General features: G+C 40.9%; 2 protein-coding genes across 6 annotated transcripts in view; both read right to left on the reverse strand.

Moving 5' to 3' along the window:
- LOC137170775 (NLR family CARD domain-containing protein 3-like) overlaps positions 1 to 21,036 on the reverse strand; it is a 37,467-nt gene extending 16,431 nt beyond the window's left edge. The window contains exon 1 of the mRNA XM_067574354.1: positions 20,121 to 21,036. The gene's annotated coding sequence lies outside the window, so the exon portion shown is untranslated. The remainder of the gene's footprint in view (positions 1 to 20,120) is intronic.
- The window catches only part of LOC137170774 (NLR family CARD domain-containing protein 3-like), a 46,038-nt gene continuing 25,282 nt past the window's right edge, over positions 642 to 21,397 (reverse strand). The window contains exons 1-13 of one of the 5 annotated variants that reach the window (XM_067574348.1): positions 19,458 to 20,121; positions 19,146 to 19,292; positions 18,923 to 19,036; positions 17,191 to 17,286; positions 16,917 to 17,030; positions 14,228 to 14,306; positions 13,838 to 14,066; positions 10,302 to 12,102; positions 10,027 to 10,194; positions 9,453 to 9,626; positions 8,103 to 8,276; positions 2,391 to 2,437; positions 642 to 2,258 (exon numbers count right to left, since the gene is read on the reverse strand). In XM_067574348.1, the coding sequence (XP_067430449.1) occupies positions 1,708 to 2,258; positions 2,391 to 2,437; positions 8,103 to 8,276; positions 9,453 to 9,626; positions 10,027 to 10,194; positions 10,302 to 12,102; positions 13,838 to 14,066; positions 14,228 to 14,306; positions 16,917 to 17,030; positions 17,191 to 17,286; positions 18,923 to 19,036; positions 19,146 to 19,279 (3,681 nt within the window). In that variant the 5' untranslated portion in view covers positions 19,280 to 19,292; positions 19,458 to 20,121 and the 3' untranslated portion in view covers positions 642 to 1,707. Of the gene's footprint in view, positions 2,259 to 2,390; positions 2,438 to 8,102; positions 8,277 to 9,452; positions 9,627 to 10,026; positions 10,195 to 10,301; positions 12,103 to 13,837; positions 14,067 to 14,227; positions 14,307 to 16,916; positions 17,031 to 17,190; positions 17,287 to 18,050; positions 18,179 to 18,922; positions 19,037 to 19,145; positions 19,293 to 19,457; positions 20,122 to 21,059; positions 21,166 to 21,397 lie in introns of those variants that run through there. The other 4 variants (XM_067574351.1, XM_067574350.1, XM_067574352.1 and 1 more) reach the window with 4 other exon arrangements.

Below are 21,397 nucleotides of genomic sequence, written 5' to 3' on the forward strand. Positions count from 1 at the left end.
GTTTGTCAAACAAATGAAGCTGATAGTTGTAATTATTATGGATTGATCTTTTATTTCATTGCACATAATCCTTTTGATGTGAGAGAACATGCTCTGTTTATCTTTGATTGAAACCAACTTCACTGTATGAAGACAAGCAGCTCTGTTCTCTGTCACAAACTGTTTCATCCAGTAAAACTGAACCAAGTTTCTTTAAAGTTCATGTGTCTGCATTGATATTAATGCTGCTAATATCCATATCAATCCAGACAGAAATGATCAGAACAATGTTCTTCCAGACACTATGTGTAGGATGTGAAAGTTGAGTTTGGCTCCATCTGGTGGGAGGATGAAGAACGACTGTGTGTCAGACAGAATGTTTGTCAGCCTCCAGATGTTGGAAATATTGTTGAAATACCTTCACAGTGTTTGTCTGTCTCTCTTTGTATTTTAATATCAGGATGTTTGTCTGTCTGTTCAATTCATTTGATTTCCATGAAAGCTGCAATCAGCTGCTGTTGTTCTACTATCAGTCCACTAGATGGCCTCGTGATGCACATGTGGAGGAATTTACAGCTGTGTTTCATGTCAATTACAAGTCAGTTTAACTCTGAGTGGCAGCAGGTGACTAATAATTTATATAGAACAGAACAGACTGAAGATGCTGGAAAATGATTCTTTGTGCAAATATATTCCAAATCTTTACATTTGATTCTTTTCATGTAAAAACAGTTTTCAGTGTTTTCTGCTGTTTTTTCTTCTTGTAAGGATGGAAAACATTTATCAGTCTGGAGGTCTGAGACTGACCCATGGAGAACCTTCCTGAAGCCAACATGCATCAATGAATGTTAAAAATAAAGAGTCCTGATGTGAAACAGAGCTGAGGATAATTAGACCTGATCCAGACTGTGTTGGACCTGAACAGACCCAAACAGAGAGAGAACATCCACCCTGACAGCAGCACGATGCTCCATTAATTCACTGAGTAATGTTTGAGATCTTTGTCAGTAAATATCACAGAGCAGAACAAGCTGCACACTCAGATGTCTGTGATCCGCTCAACACATTTCTCAACAGATCTTACTCTTCTTTTACACATTTTAAACTGAATATATTGTGACTGTCTCTCTCAGGAGTAAACACCTGTCCATGCATCCAACCGGATTCTTCTTTTGGATTGTTTCCATGGTTACATATTCATTTTGCTCCATTGTTTGTTTGTAATACATTATTTTGGTGTATATATTCAGGGCTGTAGCCAGGATTTTAGAAATATCCACAATACAACAGCAAGCAGCCACACTCCAGCTGCTGAGCCTCAGCCTTCACCATTAGAGGTGTTCATTTAACCAGCCAATAGGAGGCCTGTTGTTCTGACCATCATTTGTCATGTGATCTCTAAATAAGTGAAGGAATCAGGTAACACAGTTACTATGAAACTACTAGAAGAACTACAACTAAACATTGTGAAGATCCCATTCCCATTATCCCATTACAGTTCAAGCCTTTCTAATACACTAACAACAGAAAACAACAACAACTGGACTCAGTTTATCATTTGATTCATTTTACAAACAAACTGTCAATCATGTGGAAACCATGTTTACATTTACAAGCAGTGAGAGATAATGTTGGTACTAAATACCATCAGCTGTGTGTGATCCTGTACAGACTGAACTATCTGGTCAGCAGTGAGAAAGTTTCTCTAACAGGAGGAGACTCTTCCTCCTACAGACCACACAGAGACGCTGAACCAGACCTGTAGACCCCAAACCCAGCACACAGAGGCTGAGTGAATGTGGTGTTGAAGGTGTGGAGGTGGATCAGTGTGTCAGAGGAGACTCTGTAGAAGGACAGAGTGCCAGCAGGACAGTCCACATACACTCCTACTCTGTTAGAGACAGAGGAGGAGGAGGAGGAGGAGGAGGAGGAGGAGATGGATGTTTTTCTCATATTGTGACAGACAGAGTAACGACCACCATCAGAGCAGTTCAGACTCCAGGACTGATCATTCCATCCAAACCAACAGTCACCACTGCCTCCTTTCCTGCTGATTCCTCTGTAACTCACTGATATATAAACTCTTCCTCTCCACTCGACCTCCCAGTAACAGCGACCAGTCAGATCATTTCTACACAGCAGCTGAAGCCAGTTATCAAATCTGTCTGGATGATCAGGATATGACTGATCCTCCTTCACACATGTCACCTTCCTGTTGTTGTCAGACAGTTTGAGTTTTCTGTATGCTGTGTTTGGATCCAGTGTGAGTCGACAGAAATCTGATGGAGAGAACGAGACACAATACAGCTGCAGTTATTGATCTATCATCTGTTTGATGATGACATCATCTTCATCCTCAGTAGGATGTGAATGAGCTTTGTTTTGATGAATGAAATGAAAAACACACTTACACTTCCTCAGACCTGGTGTCAACCATCGGACTCCAGCAGGCTGCAGCCTGAAAGGAGGAGGGGGGTCAGAGCAGCACGTTCTCTTTCAGCATGCAAACATGGACATGACATCACTCTAGAAAAAGCAGCTCTGATCCTCATCACACTGAGCTGCTTTGCTGTTGCTAGGCAACACAACCGTCCATCACATCACATCGCACGACGACTATCAACAGCAGCTACATTCAGCCAATCAGAAACAGGCGTCTCAAAGTCAAATCATGTCAACAATGAGACTTTTTCTTGTCAGACTCAGCAGTTTGTATTGTGAACAGATGACAGGACTGTTTAAACTGATTCACACTAACATGAAAATGATAAACCGCCTGTTTCTGTTTGTCTTTCCTCAACAATCTTTGGACGACTGACAAGTTATTTCCTCTCACACAGGTGGAACATTCCTGCATGATGGTTACAGCTGACAATCAGCTGCAGTCTCAAGAGTTTGAGCTGATTTACTGTCCACCTGTTTGTCCTCACCTGAGAGTGTCCACCTGTCTGTCCTCACCTGAGAGTGTCCACCTGTCTGTCTGTACCTGAGAGTGTCCACTTGTCTGTCCTCACCTGAGAGTGTCCACCTGTCTGTCCTCACCTGAGAGTATCTACCTGTCTGTCTGTACCTGAGAGTGTCCACCTGTCTGTCTGTACCTGAGAGTGTCCACCTGTCTGTCCTCACCTGAGAGTGTCTACCTGTCTGTCCTCACCTGAGAGTGTCTACCTGTCTGTCTGTACCTGAGAGTGTCCACCTGTCTGTCCTCACCTGAGAGTGTCTACCTGTCTGTCTGTACCTGAGAGTGTCCACCTGTCTGTCCTCACCTGAGAGTGTCCACCTGTCTGTCTGTACCTGAGAGTGTCCACCTGTCTGTCTGTACCTGAGAGTGTCCACTTGTCTGTCCTCACCTGAGAGTGTCCACCTGTCTGTCCTCACCTGAGAGTATCTACCTGTCTGTCTGTACCTGAGAGTGTCCACCTGTCTGTCTGTACCTGAGAGTGTCCACCTGTCTGTCCTCACCTGAGAGTGTCTACCTGTCTGTCCTCACCTGAGAGTGTCTACCTGTCTGTCTGTACCTGAGAGTGTCCACCTGTCTGTCCTCACCTGAGAGTGTCTACCTGTCTGTCTGTACCTGAGAGTGTCCACCTGTCTGTCCTCACCTGAGAGTGTCCACCTGTCTGTCCTCACCTGAGAGTATCTACCTGTCTGTCTGTACCTGAGAGTGTCCACCTGTCTGTCTGTACCTGAGAGTGTCCACCTGTCTGTCCTCACCTGAGAGTGTCTACCTGTCTGTCCTCACCTGAGAGTGTCTACCTGTCTGTCTGTACCTGAGAGTGTCCACCTGTCTGTCTGTACCTGAGAGTGTCCACCTGTCTGTCCTCACCTGAGAGAGTCCACCTGTCTGTCCTCACCTGAGAGTGTCCACCTGTCTGTCTTGATTCTCAATCAATTCTCCATCAATACATTGATAGATTAGGTTCTAGATTGATGTTTTTCTCAAAGAAAAAAAGTGACAGTGAATCAAATGTAAACATTTAGTATCAATATCAAGCTGAGTGAGATTTATGTTCCTTTAGTTCAGTCAACAGGAAACCAAAGCAGCTCTGAGACAAAGGATCAAATCAATACTTCATATAAAATAAAAATGATTGCAAAGATAAACTGCTGAGTGCAAAACTTCAAATGATAAAATCACGTAAACGACAGCTGCCTGCTACATTTAGCTGCAACATGCAAACAAGAAAATGGATCAAATTGGTCGAACTGATCACTATAAGCAGGGTCTCATTTATAATCGTTGCGTAAAAAAGAAAGAGGCTGAAAGAGGCGACGCCACTTCCCACAAAGTTATGATCTATAAAAACAAACTTGTTGGGAGAATGTGTGCAGCTGTACGTAAACTCTGAGCAGGCGTACCAACATTTACAAGACGGGAAATCATCGACAGATGGTGAGGTGGTGAATTAAAGCCAGATGTATAATAATCCTCTCACACATTTAATCTCACTTCATATCAAACATTAATTATTGATCCACGTTATCATGAACATTCAAACCAGCAGTGTTATCTGTACTGGGGCTTGCAGTCAGCCATAATTATTCCATAAACATCTTTCAATATGAAAAGATATAAAACAAGTCAGATCTTAAAGTCAACGTTTCATCAGCGCTGTCTCACCCGGAGCAGCAGCTGCTGAAATGAACGATGTCAGGATGTGGCAGGATTCTGCAAAGTCTGGCTTTACTTTCTCTGATAGGAGCTCAGTGTGAATATACTGATTCATTTTCACCTCAGACACGTTAACTAACCGATGAAATTATCATCATCCATTGTAGAAATCCAAGATGACATCAATAACTTAAACAAACATAACTAAAACATATTTGCAGGACAGAGTGTTGATAGATGTTTAATGTTTGGTTATACTGTGCATATATCAGCAGGTATGAGTTTAGTTCCCGTGTAGTTTATGTGTGTTGTTAAGCGCAGAGACACTGGAGACACCGCGGTGGCTGCCACACACACTCACCGCCACATCTTCACCACCTGCACTCACTGTGTCAGTTAGAGAAACACCTGTATGTCAATATCAACCAATACAGTGTTTATTGCACTGTAGATATTGAGTGTGTGGTGTAAAAACAACTCATACTGGTTAACTGGGAGCTGGCCCGCTGCAGGGTAACACAGCAGGTCTTATCTGCTCAGTATTAAAAAGTCTAAACAAACTAATACTCCAGTATGACAGCTACATCACAGACTCATAATCCTCAGTTTTATTGATTTCTACTGTAGTTTGTTTTCTTAATGATCTCAAAGCTTTTACTCTACTTGTGAAAAAGGCAATGTTAATGATTAACAGTGTTGCAACAACCCGGCCTTTGTTATCTGAAATTTACAGTAGAAGTTCACGTCTCTGCATTTCATTTCTGACTGCCATGAAGGTTTCCTCTTTCTCACTTCAAAACAAAAGTAGAAAAGTTATTTTTACCTTTTTAAAAACAATCAAAACATCTTCATAGATTGGTCAACTGCTTCATTTACTCTTCAAACTCTTACTGTTGTTCTGTCATCTTTCCTCTAACTGGCCAAAGTTGACGTCTCTCACTGCTTCTGCCAATGTTAGTCTCCTCACTTTGCCAAAGCCTTTACCGAGGCCTGTGTGTATCTATATCTATATCTATATACATATATCTAGACGTATATATGAAGACATTTCTATAAAGAGCTTTCTTTCAGTACTTTGTTACAGTTTTCTACATTTGACTGACTGTCCACCAACATTTTCCATCATTTCAGACGCTGCTATTCTCCTCCTGCCCACCGGTTGTCCTTATTGTGTTCCTACTTTCTCTGTTCACCTGACCTTTGACCTGCCTGCAGACATGATCCTCATGACCTCATTATCCAAGAGTTAATACTGTAGAGCTGCACAGCACCCTAGTCATTAGCCAGTGTGTATCACGTCCCTTTTGTTCTGCCTGAGTCGACACTAGTTATTTTATTGTCTTAACTTTTTATTGCTTTGTGAAGCACTTTGTAACATTTCTTTTAAAGTTCTATATAAAGAAATAACTACATTATTATTATTATTATTATTATTATTATTATTATTATTCTTGTTATTATTATTATTATTATTATCATCATTATTATTAACCCTTTACCTGTTGAACCTGTTGTTGTTATCTTACTTTTTATTTTTCTATCTTTTACTTTTTTCCTTGTTTTTCCTCCTTCTTTCTATCTCCTCTCTTCCATATTCCTGTGTTTCTCATATTCATATGCACAGCTTCCATCCTGTCTCTATTGTTCTTTATCTGTCGTTCTACTTTTCCCTTTTTATTTCCCTTTTCCTTCGAATTTCTTTTATTTTTCCCTCCAATTCTCTGCTTTTCCTGTTTACTTGTCTGTTGCTATTATTTCTCACTGCCTTTCCTTCACTCTTTATGTTCTTCCTTCTTCTCTCCCTTTTTACATCTGCCACTAACAATTTAGGATTTATTATTTCCTTTCTACTCGTTATAGAAAACACAGTGACAATACAGATTTAATGGATCAGGTTTGTTTACAGTGTATGCCATGTACCAGGCACAACCAAGTTCTTCTCAAACTAAATTTACACAATTTATTCCAGTTCCTGCAACGGCACATTGTTCCAGAGGATAAATTATTACTTTATACTTTTAAGTTGCAGTTTGAAATTAAGAAAAAAAAAAGTTACAACAAGTTGTTGTAAATATTGAAACCAAGATGTAGCCTGTCGTTATTGTCTAGGTGGAGTATTATTTCTGTTTCAATTACAAAGTAAATATACTTAAATAGTACAAGTTAAAAAGTAAAACATACTCAGAAAAACACACAAATATCTACCAAGTTTAATCTCAAACAATAATTTATTTCTCTGTTAAGAAATCTAAACATCTGTTGAGGGATATAAGTTATAACTGCTGTCGACCTACCTCTGAAGAATGTAGAATAAAGGTTTCACAAATCTGAAACTGTGTTTTAATGAGTCTCTGGAGTCTCCGTGTTAATCTAGTCCAGATCTGACAGGTCTAAGTATAGTGATCTCTGATCTGGACCCGGTCTAATGTGGTCTGGACCTGGTCTAATGTGATCTGGACCTGGTCTAATGTGGTCTGGACCTGGTCTAATGTGATCTGGACCTGGTCTAATGTGGTTTGACCTGGTCTAATGTGATCTGGACCTGGTCTAATGTGGTTTGACCTGGTCTAATGTGATCTGGACCTGGTCTAATGTGGTCTGCACCTGGTCTGATGTGATCTGGACTTGGTCTAATGTGGTCTGGACATGGTCTGATGTGGTCTGGACCTGGTCTGATGTGATCTGGACCTGGTCTAATGTGGTCTGGACCTGGTCTAATGTGGTCTGACCTGGTCTAATGTGGTCTGGATGGAAACAAGCAGTGAAATCGTCCTTTATTAGTTTTCACAAATTTAATAAAGGGATTGAGATCATTAAGAAAACGAACTACAGTAGAAATGAATAAAACAGAGGATTATGAGCCTGTGATGTAGCTGTCATACTGGAGTATTAGTTTGTTTAGACTTTTTAATGCTGAGCAGATAAGACCTCAGCAAACAGGCAGAAATAACAATAAGACTGAAAAATCAGCTTACCGTCATTATGGAGAGAGATTTGTTTCATGATTTGTGTGAACAGATCAACAATCTGTGTGTAAATGTGTAATCTGTAAATACAAACACTTTCCACAAATACATAAACAGATTTGTAAACTCACAAAAATATTTTGCAAATATAAAACAGATCTGCAAATACACAAACAAACTCCACAAATAAAACAATATCTGTGAATACATTTAATTATGTATAATGTCAGTCTATACATGGGAGTGTCCACCTGTCTGTCTGTACCTGAGAGTGTCCACCTGTCTGTCTATACCTAAGAGTCTCCACCTGTTTGTCCGTACCTGAGAGTGTCCACCTGTCTGTCCTCACCTGAGAGTGTCCACCTGTCTGTCTATAAATGAGAGTGTCCACCTGTCTGTCCTCATCTGAGAGTTTCTACCTGTCTGTCTATACCTGAGAGTGTCCACCTGTCTTTCCATACCTGGGAGTGTCCACCTGTCTGTCCGTACCTGAGAGTGTCCACCTGTCTGTCTATACATGAGAGTGTCCACCTGTCTGTCCATACCTGAGAGTGTCCAGTCTCCAGTGTGGATCCTTCAGTCCAGCATACAGTAGCTTCTCTCCTGAGGCTCCTGGATGATTGTAGCTCAGGTCAAGCTCTCTCAGATGGGAGGGGTTGGAGCTCAGAGCTGAGGCCAGAGAAGCACAGCCTTCCTCTGTGATCAGACATCCTGACAGCCTGCAGACACAAAACAACACAACTTAACACCTCCAGTCACTACTTAACAATTCAAATGTTCCACAGCTGTAAGGCTCTTATTATGAAGTAGCTACAGTCTCCTGTAACCTTAGTAAACATGATGTTGGCAACTGCTAACTAGGGATATGTGGAGAGCCCAGTATTTGTATTTGTATCTGTATTTGTTGAGGCAGCAAAATTATTTGTATTTGTATTTGAATAAAAGTGGAAAGAGGCTTAAAAATCCTGTTTTTGTTTTTATTATGCTTTTAATTTTAGAAAATTAAAGTGTTACAATAAGTATTCATGAATAAACTAGTATGGTTTTTCACTTTTTCTTTCTTTCTTCCCGAAAACAAATACTTTTTGAAATATCTGTATGAAAAAAACATTTGTAAAAAACCCACTATTTGTGCTTTGCCAAATAATGTATTTGTATTTGGGCACACCCCTACTGCTAAGTCTTCACTGCATAAGAACAGGTCTAAATAAAAGAATAGAAAAAGTAGAAACAGCCACAGTGAGCTGATTAGATGAAGGGCTGCAGGTGACAGACTGACTACAGTTTGTAAGAACATCAAACATCCAACATGTCACAGAGATAAATGACTCCGTCTCAGATGCTCACAGTCGAATACAGAACAGGAATCCCAACTAATGTGGTATATACGGTCTGAACGTTGTGGAAATAAAAGTAAAAACTAACAGTAAGGAAACATTTCTGACTCCCTCACTCAGTTTCAGTAACATCCAGAGTTTTAAGGTTGTTTGAAACAAAACAAGAATTAAATGATGGATAACCACAGCTGGGGTGAACTGTCATACACCATGGCGAGTAAAAATTATGATCATCCCAGCACAGATACTGCTCTGAAATTACAAGAAATTATAACTGTTAACTAAAACTGTTCACTGGCTAACTGTATGTATTTTACTTTGGGCCAGTTACACAGTTCTGCATTCAGTTTATGAATCTTAAAACTCCTCTCTGGTATTTCAGGTTCTAACAGCAGAGACAGAACAAAACTAATGAAAATATGTTTAGAGAAAGTTATTCACAGGGTCTAAACACACAACTGGTCTGAAGATAATTTGAGTAGAGAAAATGTCCAGGTGTCTACTCATATAAATCACAGTTTAAATGGTGATCAGTTGAACAGGTTGATGAATCCTGACCTGAGAGTTTTCAGTGTGCAGTGTGGACTCTCCAGTCCAGCAGTCAGCAGTTTCAGTCCTAATTGCTGCAGGTTGTTGTTACTCATATCAAGCTCTCTCAGACTAGAGGACTGGGAGCTGAGAACTGAGGACAGAACTTCAAGACTTCTCTTTGAGAGGTTACAGTCAGTCAGTCTGGAAAGTGAATAATGAACAACAAGACAAATAACATTTGTGTTAAAATAAGGCTAAACTTCGATGATATAACACTATCTTTGGTGTTCTGTTCTAAACCAGTCAGAGATGTGACAGTTAATAATCAATTAATCGGAATAAACAGTAATTTGGTAACATAAATAACATGGTATCAAAACATGATGAGCCTCTTTATATATATCAAGGATGATATCTGTGTGCTGGACAGCACATGAACCTAAAGTTGAGAAACATGTCAGATTTTCTACGTTGTGAAATTTAAAATCCTGATGAAGAGGAGATTCTGAAATACTGACATGAGAGAGGAGGCAGTTTAAACTGTACGGTGTTTATAGTTTAAAGAAATATCTCAAACCAGTTGAGACAAACATGAGCTTACCTGAGAGTTTCCAGTCTGCAGTTTGGACTCTCCAGTCCAGCAGACAGCAGTTCTAATTTCTGCAGGTTGTTGTTACTCATGTCAAGCTCTCTCAGACTAGAGGACTGGGAGCTGAGAACTGAGGACAGGGCTGCACAGCTTCTCTCTGAGAGGTTACAGCCATTCAGTCTGTAGAATACATTTGGAAAAAATATTTAATAAATCATCATCAGAAAAAAATCTGTCTGAATATCTTTGCAATCAATCAATCAATAAATAACTATTTGTGCACTTACATAGCTTTGTTGGAGGCTTTGACCACTGGCAGCAGCCTCAGAAGAGCCTCCTCTGAAGCAGAGTATTTCTTCAGGTCAAACATGTTCAGATCTTTTTCTGATGACAGTAAGGTGAAGGCAAGAGCTGACCACTGAGCAGGAGACAGTTCATCTGTGGAGAGACCTGAACTCAGATACCACTGGATCTCCTCCACCAGAGAATCATCATTCAGTTCATTCAGACAGTGGAACAGATTGATGCTTCTCTCAGCAGACAGATTCTCACTGATCTTTTTCTTGATGTACTTGACTGTTTCCTGATTGGTCTGTGAGCTACTTCCTCTCTGTGTCAGAAGACCTCGTAGGAGAGTCTGATTGGTCTGCAGTGAAAGACCCAGGAGGAAGCGGAGGAACAAGTCCAGGTGTCCATTTGGACTCTTTAAGGCCTCGTCCACAGCACTCTGGTAGAGATGTTTCTCTGCAGATTTGTCTTCTCTTGTTTCAGACTTCTGGGATGTTGTTTGTTCCTCTGCCAGCAGATTGACTCCAGAGTTGATGAATGTCAGATGGACATGAAGAGCAGCCAGAAACTCCTGAACACTCAGATGGACGAAGCAGAACACCTTGTCCTGGTACAGCCCTCTCTCCTCTTTAAAGATCTGTGTGAACACTCCTGAGTACACTGAGGCTACTCTGATATTGATGCCACACTCTGTCAGGTCTGATTCATAGAAGATCAGGTTGCCTTTCTGCAGCTGCTCAAAAGCCAGTTTTCCCAGAGACTCAATCATCTTCCTGCTCTGTGGACTCCAGTGTGGATCTGTCTCAGCTCCTCCATCATACTTGAAGTTCTTCAGTTTGGACTGAACCACCAGGAAGTGGATGTACATCTCAGTCAGGGTCTTGGGCAGCTGTCTTCTCTTTATGCTTTTCAACACATCCTCCAGAACTGTAGCAGTGATCCAGCAGAAGACTGGCATGTGGCACATGATGTGGAGGCTTCGTGATGTCTTGATGTGGGAGATGATTGTGCTGGCCTGCTCCTCATCTCTGAATCTCTTCCTGAAGTACTCCTCCTTCTGCGGGTCAGTGAACCCTCTGACCTCTGTCACCATGCTGACATACTCAGAAGGGATCTGATTGGCTGCTGCAGGTCGTGTGGTTATCCATAGGCGAGCAGAGGGGAGCAGTTTCCCCCTGATGAGGTTTGTCAGCAGCACATCCACTGAGGTGGACTCTGTAACATCAGTCAGGATCTTATTGTTGTGGAAGTCCAGAGGAAGTCGACACTCATCCAGACCGTCAAAGATGAACACAACCTGGAACTCTTCAAACCTGCAGATTCCTGCTTCTTTGGTTTCAGTAAAGAAGTGATGAACAAGTTCCACCAAGCTGTACTTTTTCTCTTTCAGCACATTCAGCTCTCTGAAAGTGAATGGAAATGTGAACTGTATGTCCTGGTTGGCTTTGTCTTCAGCCCAGTCCAGAGTGAACTTCTGTGTTAAGACTGTTTTCCCAATGCCAGCCACTCCCTTTGTCATCACTGTTCTGATTGGTTCATCTATTCCAGGTGAGGCTTTAAAGATGTCTTCTTGTCTGATTGTTGTTTCTGGTCTGTCTGGTTTCCTGGATGCTGTTTCAATCTGTCTGACCTCATGTTCATCATTGACCTCTGCAGTCCCTCCCTCTGTGATGTAGAGCTCTGTGTAGATCTGATTCAGAAGGGTTGGGTTTCCTGCTTTAGCAATCCCCTCAAACACACACTGGAACCTCTTCTTCAGGTTAGACTTGAGTTTACGTTGACACCTGCCAGCAGGAGTCCCTGAATGAACACACAAGAAATAAGATCAATGAATGAAGTATGAAGCAAATATTTCAGTGTTTCATTTCCCCAAAGACTTCAGAAGATCTTTAGTTAAAACCACCTTCAAACATTTCTCCATGGTGGGCTCCAGGGAGCTTGTTGATGCTATGAGCCAAATCAAATCATCCACATCTCCCCTTGAATCTCTTCCTGCAACCTTTTTAAATCTGTTTTTTGCCACCTAGCAGATGATATACTTACCATTGTTAACTGTTCGCTCCAGACTGAATGTTTCTTCATTCATTAAAGACCTCTGTTATTAGACCTATTACAACACAAAAATCTTGACCCTGCTATTTTAAGCAACTATTGACCCATTTTAAACATTAGTAACATAATCGAGAAGGTTGTTTATCTTCTGGCTTCCAGCATCTTCACAGCACTGAAACAGCTCTCGTCAAGATTATTAATGACTCTTATCACTGATGCAAAACATCTTTTTGTGCTGGTTAAGCTTGATCTGAGCTCCGCTTTCAATACTGTCGACCTCAACATTTTATTAAAAGACTCGAGAGCTAGGTTGGCCTGTCCGACACTCTACCACAATGGTTCAAATCTGTCACTGGACTGTCACAGTTTCTCTGGGTAAATTCAGCTCTAACAGATTTGACATGCTGTATGGAGTCCTGCAAGGATCCATTCTTGGACCTCTAGTGTTTAATTTATAGATGTTTCCACTTGGCTCTGTCATCAGAAAACACAAGATCAGTTATCTTAGTTATGCAGATGATACCCAACTGTACATCTCACTGTCTCTGGATAACATTAACCTATTAGATTTACTGATCAACTGCTGGAAAGATATTGATCTCTGAATGTCAAAAAGCTTCCTGCAGCTGAACAGATACAAACATAAATCACAGTGTTTGGTGTGAGAGCACAGAGGCAGCAGGTCCGCACCTACTTGGAGTCCAAGTCATTTACCATCACTGACCAAATCAACAACCTCAGAGTTATTATTGATGCTGATCTAAATCTTGACTCACACATTAGTAAAATCACCAAAACATCTTTCCACCATCTCAGAAATATCCTGAGAATCTGTAGTTTTATCTTTCAGGCAGATTCAGAGATTCTTGTCCATGTCTTTGTCACCAGCAGACTAGATTACTGTAACGTCTGTTTTACTGCTCGTCCTGCTGAATCCCTTCAACACCTCCAGTTTATCCAAAATGCAGTCGTCTGTATCTTGACTAGAACCAAAGAGCTGCTTCACTGGCTACCTGACCATTATAGAACTGGTCTATAAAGCACTAAATGGCCCCTGAATATATAAAGTATCTGACATGCTTCCATTTTATCAGCCAGGCAGAGCTCTCAGGTAACCAGGACAGTCTTCTTCTTTCCCAGAGTTCATTCCATCAGGTGACAGATTATTTATTGCTGACGCTCCAGAAGTATGAAACAGTCTGCAGATGATTTGTGGTTTGTTTTGTTTAGCTTTTAACTAGACTGTATGTGTGTGAACGTGTGTGTGTGTAATGTCTGCCTGTATCTAACCTCATTTTTACTGTTTTACTGTTTTATCACTCTGTAAAACACTTTCAATTGTTCCTACAGTGATCTTTTGCTCTACAATTAAATTGACTGGACTAAAAGAATGAGTACATAAACATATTTCCCTCCATCTCCTGAGACGTCAGTAAATGTCTCATTTATCCATCATGTTAAATCTTTATAGAAATCCTCTTACCGCTCTGCAGACGGTCAGCCAGCTCCTCCTGCTTCATTCTCCTCAGGAAGTGCAGTGTGATCTTCAGAAATGCATCTCTGCTGCTCCTCCTCTGCTCTTCCTCCTTACTGTCCAACACCTCCTCATCCTCCCTCTGACTCTCTAAACATTCTGGGTAATTTGGACTCAGAACCTTCTGCATCTTCTTCAGCTCGTTCTTCACAAAAGTGACGATGTTCTCCTCCAGCAGCTGGAACAGAATACTATATGAATGACACAATCAAACTGAAAACATGAAGCAAACATCAGATCCATGTTGGACAGACTGACAATCCACTGGTCTACAAAGTGCAGCCTGGAGATGATTGTGAACAGAATAGATGTAAAAGTAGTTGTTGTACATTTACAAACCATAAATATGGAGTCCAGGTGTGTTTGATGCTGCTGGGCAGACTGACCACTGGGAACCTCTGAGCTCTCCTGGTCCACTCTGTGGAGGAATCATGAAGAATGAGCTCACATTGGGCTCTATTTTCCTGAAACAGGGCGCAGATCCAGATCCAGATCCAGATCCAGATCCAGATCCAGATCCAGGTCTTAATTCCTGGCGTGTGGCGTGTGACCAAAACATTTTTACAATTTCTCCGACCATCAGCACTGGCTCACTCTGAGCTCAGCCAGGCGTAACATGGAGGAGAGACTGAATACATGAATAGTGGAGGAATGCAGTATATGCAGGTGGAGTCAGGTGGGCTTCAATAATGACCAATCACATGAGCTCCTCTCATCACCTTTAAACACAGCAGCAGGTGAAACGGTGAGAGAGGCTGAGTGAGAGAGAAGAGTTCACCTCTGTGAAGCAGCTGAAGCTCCAAAATACACCTTCAGGACTCCTCAAATATTAATATACATCAGTCCAAACATGCTGACAGTGGTAGAATGAAAATAAAGCTGATGTGTTCTCATGTGCTGCAGCTGCTGGCAAACCGGTGCCAACAATTCATACAGAATAATTAATACATTTAAACTCCACAGTTCTTATCCTCATCGTTATATTTGAAAGTCCTCATATATGCTTTCAATATCTATAAATAAACATCCAACACTGGGTTTGGAAATTAGCTGGTTAGTGTTTGAAAAGTGCACAAGTTCTATCAGTTTGTCCAAATATATAAATGATGAATGAAGGTGTCCACGCTGTGTAAAGTAAGCAGGACTGTGTTTAAACCTGTTTTAAAATGTTTTCACCAACATGTTTTATTTGTTCACAGCATATAAGATGTTGATGTAGGTCTACTCTGTTTGTTTGGCTATTTTACACACTGATTATATGGACACACGTCCACACGCAGAACTGATTACTGCTAATATTTACTTTACTGTAAGTGGTAAAACTGAAAGCTCACTGTAATGATCCTCCTGGCATGACAGAAGAAATATTTTGATTCTCTAAACTGAACTTTTATTTAATAAAAATGTTTGGACAGATCTGATGGAGCTCAGGACGCATCCTGAGGACCGCTGCGGTACTTTAAACGATTTATTGTTAAACTCGGAATCTGTGAGCAACAGTTTTCCAGTCTGATGTTTAGAAAATGCAGAACATCAATCACCGTAGATCCTGATCGATCCTGTCGCCTCGTCAGAAGATTTTTGTGCACAGACGCACAAAAAGAAGACTTGCTCCTCAGGAAAACTGCATAAAGACTGTTTGGACCAGCTGGCCCTGAGCCTGTGAAAAATAAAGCCCATTATGTCTCCACACAGAGACGATCACAAGCTGAAGGTCCTTCAAGTGATGTTTGGATGTGAACAGAGACCCAGATGAGCCCTGCAGTGGTAAAGCTTTACTAGTCCTAGAGAGGCCCCTGAGAGCCCTGAACCTCCAACATGCCAGAAGCTCCGGCCCCAAGCAGAGCAGTAGAATAAGTCTGGGTTCAGTTCAGCCAGCGAGTGCAAGACGTGCTGCAGTTTGAGGACGACGCATCAAAGATCCTCCAGGTTGTAGTCAAAGCGGTGGACAGACAGCTTAAGTTATTGTAAGCTTTGCTAACACTGATTACAGCAACATAAAGCAACTCTACTGTCAGCATGTAGACGACAGACTGTAAACCTGTTTTTATTGGCAATAAAAACTCATCATGTCTTTCACAGTGAAATAAATCCATTAATGCCTTGTTTTTATCTTGTTTCTCTGCATCACTGATCACTGTTCATGACATTCAACTGTAATCAATCTGCATTAATGATCAACTGTTGTGTTAATATACCAATCATTTTAATTGATTTAACTAAGACTACTAAGGTTTCTAATATACTTTACATTACTGAGGTTTATTATCTGTTCTGCTGTTTAAAAGTGCAACAATTAAAAGTTAATTTATAATCAATGACCTCAGTTAAAGTGGTGCTGTTCCCAGTGTCTGTTCTGTTATTGATCATCATATGAAGTGAATCAGTTGATCACCTGACCCCAAACTGTATCTTCATTTATTGATCTGTCACTGTGGATTATAGAAATGTAAAAAAAGCTGTTTGGTTTAACTGATTTTGTTCCTTCATGTATGTTAATGAGGTGGACAAAATATTAGGAACACTAATCAATATAATACAGTCCAGTTCACCAGCAGCACTGCGAGCTCAATAATAAACATAAAGTAGAATTGATCATAAAGTTGTTGCATTAGGTTTAACTGGTGTTCCTAATAAAGTGACCAGTGAATCTACATGAAATGAAACTTATGTCCATAAACCTGTTGCCCTGGTGCATGCTGGGAAGCTTTCCCACACACCTCCTGGACGCTACAGTATCTGAACCTCATTACGTCCTTCGTCTTTATTTTTCTGGTTTGCAGCTTTAGTCCATAAACAGTAACTCTACATTAAAGCTCCTTTCAGAGGGAGGTGTTGACCATATGTGGCAATCTGGGGGCTCGTCTGTCTGTAAATTAGTCTGAACGAGTACGTTTGATCAGCTCACATGTTCTTGTTGGTTTGAACTGGATCACAGGCTTTGATAAGTGAAGCCCCAAAAACAGCGTGTTCAACAGTCACAACATACATTCAGACATGAATCACAGACGTTTGACTGACAGCTTACTTCTGACCAGCAGGACGTCGTCCTTTAAAGTCAATAATAAGATCCTTTGAGTCGTCGCTCCTGAAGGACACACAGCTGGATGGAGGTCCAGAAGATTCTGGTCTCTGATGGATCCTGATCCAAAAACAGCAATGATACATTTATTAAAGGTCACATATTCAGCAGAGTCTGGTCTGTGCTGCTTCTTTGTTCTTCAACACAACACACACAGAGCTTTGAGTGTGAATAATGATGGTGGAGAACCGTGATGGACAGTTAGAGATCCTCATCTCACCTCTGAGCTTTGGTCTGGCTGTCATGTTCCCTTCGCCTTTTAGAGGGAGGGACTCCCTCCTCTCTGTCCTCACACTGATCCATAGCAGAGAAACACCTTCACACAAACACAACAACACATTATTTCTCTTCATTCCTCTCAGTCACATGACAAACACACACAGCTGTTTCTAATATCCTCCACCCTTCATACAACCAACATGTGATCTAATAATCCATCTAAATACTGGAGGTGTTGAAGGGATTCAGCAGGACGAGCAGTAAAACAGACGTTACAGTAATCTAGTCTGCTGGTGACAAAGACATGGACAAGAGTCTCTGAATCTGCCTGAAAGATAAAACTACAGATTCTCAGGATATTTCTGAGATGTTGGAAAGATGTTTTGGTGATTTTACTAATGTGTGAGTTGAGATTTAGATCAGCATCAACAATAACTCTGAGGTTGTTGATTTGGTCAGTGATGGTAAATGACTTGGACTCCAAGTAGGTGCGGACCTGCTGCCTCTGTGCTCTGACACCAAACACTGTGATTTATGTTTGTTTCTGTTCAGCTGCAGGAAGCTTTTTGACATTCAGAGATCAATATCTTTCCAGCAGTTGATCAGTAAATCTAATAGGTTAATGTTATCCAGAGACAGTGAGATGTACAGTTGGGTATCATCTGCATAACTATGATAACTGATCCTGTGTTTTCTGATGACAGAGCCAAATGGAAACATCTACAAATTAAACACTAGAGGTCCAAGAATGGACCCTTGCGGGACTCCGTACAGCATGTCAAATCTGTTAGAGCTGAAGTTAATAATTCTATCGTAAGATCTCAACACACATCAGAGGATTTAAACAGTTGATGAAGTTACCGCTGTCTCCCAGTCTGGAGACACTGGTATGGATGCTGCTGCTGTGTGACAGCCACAGCTGTTCATTAAAGTCAGAGGAAAGGAGCTACATTACACATCTATCAGCGTCACACAGAGTCTGAAAGCTCCGGCCAGATTTAACCCCTTCCTCCACCACTGCCACACACACTGTAAAGTGGTGCTGTTCCCAGTGTCTGTTCTGTTATTGATCATCATATGAAGTGAATGAGTTGATCACCTGACCCCAAACTGTATCTTTATTTATTGATCTGTCATTGTGGATTATAGAAATGTAAAAAACAGCTGTTTGGTTTAACTGATTTTGTTCCTTCATGTATGTTAATGAGGTGGACAAAATATTAGGAACACTAATCAATATAATACAGTCCAGTTCACCAGCAGCACTGCGAGCTCAATAATAAACATAAAGTAGAATTGATCATAAAGTTGTTGCATTAGGTTTAACTGGTGTTCCTAATAAAGTGACCAGTGAATCTACATAAAATGAAACTTATGTCCATAAACCTGTTGCCCTGGTGCATGCTGGGAAGCTTTCCCACACACCTCCTGGACGCTACAGTATCTGAACCTCATTACGTCCTTCGTCTTTATTTTTCTGGTTTGCAGCTTTAGTCCATAAACAGTAACTCTACATTAAAGCTCCTTTCAGAGGGAGGTGTTGACCATATGTGGCAATCTGGGGGCTCGTCTGTATGTAAATTAGTCTGAACGAGTACGTTTGATCAGCTCACATGTTCTTGTTGGTTTGAACTGGATCACAGGCTTTGATAAGTGAAGCCCCAAAAACAGCGTGTTCAACAGTCACAACATACATTCAGACATGAATCACAGACGTTTGACTGACAGCTTACTTCTGACCAGCAGGACGTCGTCCTTTAAAGTCAATAATAAGATCCTTTGAGTCGTCGCTCCTGAAGGACACACAGCTGGATGGAGGTCCAGGAGATTCTGGTCTCTGATGGATCCTGATACAAAAACAGCAATGATACATTTATTAAAGGTCACATATTCAGTTACATTTCCTGTGATTAACATACTGCACAATTTATAGTTTTAATATTGACAACAACATACTTTTTATCAGATAAAGGATCTTGTTTGAAAGTAACAACAGCATCCTTTGACCGGTTGCTCCTGAAGGACAAACAACTGGGTCCAGGTCCAGGTCCAGGTTCAGGTCCCTCCTCTCTGTCCTCACACTGATCCATAGCAGAGAAACACCTTCACACAAACACAACAACACATTATTTCTCATCATTCCTCTCAGTCACATGACAAACACACACAGCTGTTTCTAATATCCTCCACCCTTCATACAACCAACATGTGATCTAATAATCCATCTAAATATAATGACACTAAGTATTTGTGCTAATCAATACTTACCGCTGTCTCCCAGTCTGGAGACACTGGTATGGATGCTGCTGCTGTGTGACAGCCACAGCTGTTCATTAAAGTCAGAGGAAAGGAGTTACATCACACATCTATCAGCATCACACAGAGTCTGAAAGCTCCGGCCAGATTTAACCCCTTCCTCCACCACTGCCACACCCAGTCTCTATGTTGTAGATTAACTAGGGCTGCAACGGATCACAAAACTCACGGTTCGGATCGTATCACGGATTTCAGTCACGGATCGGATCATTTTACGGATCAGCAAAAAAGAAAAAAAAGGGACAAATAAAACTTTGCTTTCCTTATTCTGTAAAACACTTACATCAAGGACCTTCTGCGCATGGTCTTAAATGAAAACAACATTCAAGATGTCCAATGTTTAAATAAAATCTTAAAATATATAAAATGTTCAATGCTCAGTTGTTAAATTAAATTGCAATATGAGGCCTGATACCTTCCTCTTTTAAACACGTTAGTGAATGAAACAGCTTCTGTCCACGTCATCAAACCTGGATGATAACTTAGAAACATGAACACACGTCTCGTCCTGCAGCTTATTGAACGAGCCACCAAACATTCACCGCTAACGTCAGTTAGCAGCTAGATGCTAATCAGCTGCTCAGCTGCAGCACATCAAACATCATGTAAACAAACCTGCAGACGTCACTTCAGACCCGTTAGATGCTGGTTTGATCGTTGTTCTTCAAAATCCCTGTTAGCGACACGTTGTCTGCCCATGACTTGTACTTACAGCAGTTACAGCTGTTTGTCTTAAATGACACATCAAATTTTGCAGTTCACATGCGTGCCGAACTGTGCGGGGGCGATCCGTAACGGGGCTGAAGTTGGCATCCGAGGGGGGGGGCAGCAGATAAGACGTCAGCAAACAGGCAGAAATAACAATAAGACTGAAAATCAGTTTATAATCTGTAAAAAAAATATGATACAGTTAAAATGCTCAAAATTTAGGACAACTGCACTCTACTGATCATTCTCATTTCATCTTCCCCGTATTTGTTCATTTTTTCATTTCATGAATTAGCTCGAAAATGACTGAACACCGGCATCTACAGGCGTTATGCCGGAAAATTCCACCCGGAGGCCAACATCAGCCTCGTCGATCCGTACGGATCACGGATCATCTACGATCCGTTGCACCACTAATATTAAGATATTTTACCTGTTTTTACTTCTATGTTTGTACTTGTTATGGACTGTAACTCTGTTTTTACTCAGCATGTGACCCACATGTTCTCTGTGTTTCTCCTTGTAAATAACAAATAAAGTTATTTGAACTTGAAGCTGTCACTAATACAGACAGAGCAGATTGTTGTTTCTCTCCACAAAGGAGACAAATGTTGGAAGTTATTGATCTGTGAACACTGACTCAGTACTGTCAGCTGTTATTGGACACTTTGAACAGTGACGCTAAAATGAAGGAAAACTTCCACCGTGTTGATTTGTGTTGACTGTTAGTAGAGTTCTGAACTACAGATTTCTGCTGTTTCTACTGGAACTAAACTAACAAGATGAACAAAGAGTCATTCAAGAGTCAAACAGGGAAAACTGTCACAATAAAGTCACAATAAATACCTTTAGACGGAGAAAAGAAGCTGCAACACGAGGAGAACAGAAAGAGGGCGTAAACTTCAACAGGGAATAACCAGAGAGAGAGAGAGAGACATAGAGAGAGAGAGAGACATAGAGATTTGATTTTTAAACTCAACATTTATTATCCACTATGTACACTGTAAAAAAAAAACGTAATACACTACATTAACACATACATAATATAATTACATATCAGGTATCAAAGTTACATCAGCACATGTCCAAAACTCAACTGTCCATCTATTACAGAGCAGAGCACCCCCCCATAACCCCAAATCAGCTGGAAAGTCTCCAGGTCATGAGCAGCTCTGTAAAAACTA

This window comes from Thunnus thynnus, chromosome 19 (genome assembly GCF_963924715.1).
Source record: "Thunnus thynnus chromosome 19, fThuThy2.1, whole genome shotgun sequence".
Lineage (NCBI taxonomy): Eukaryota > Metazoa > Chordata > Actinopteri > Scombriformes > Scombridae > Thunnus > Thunnus thynnus.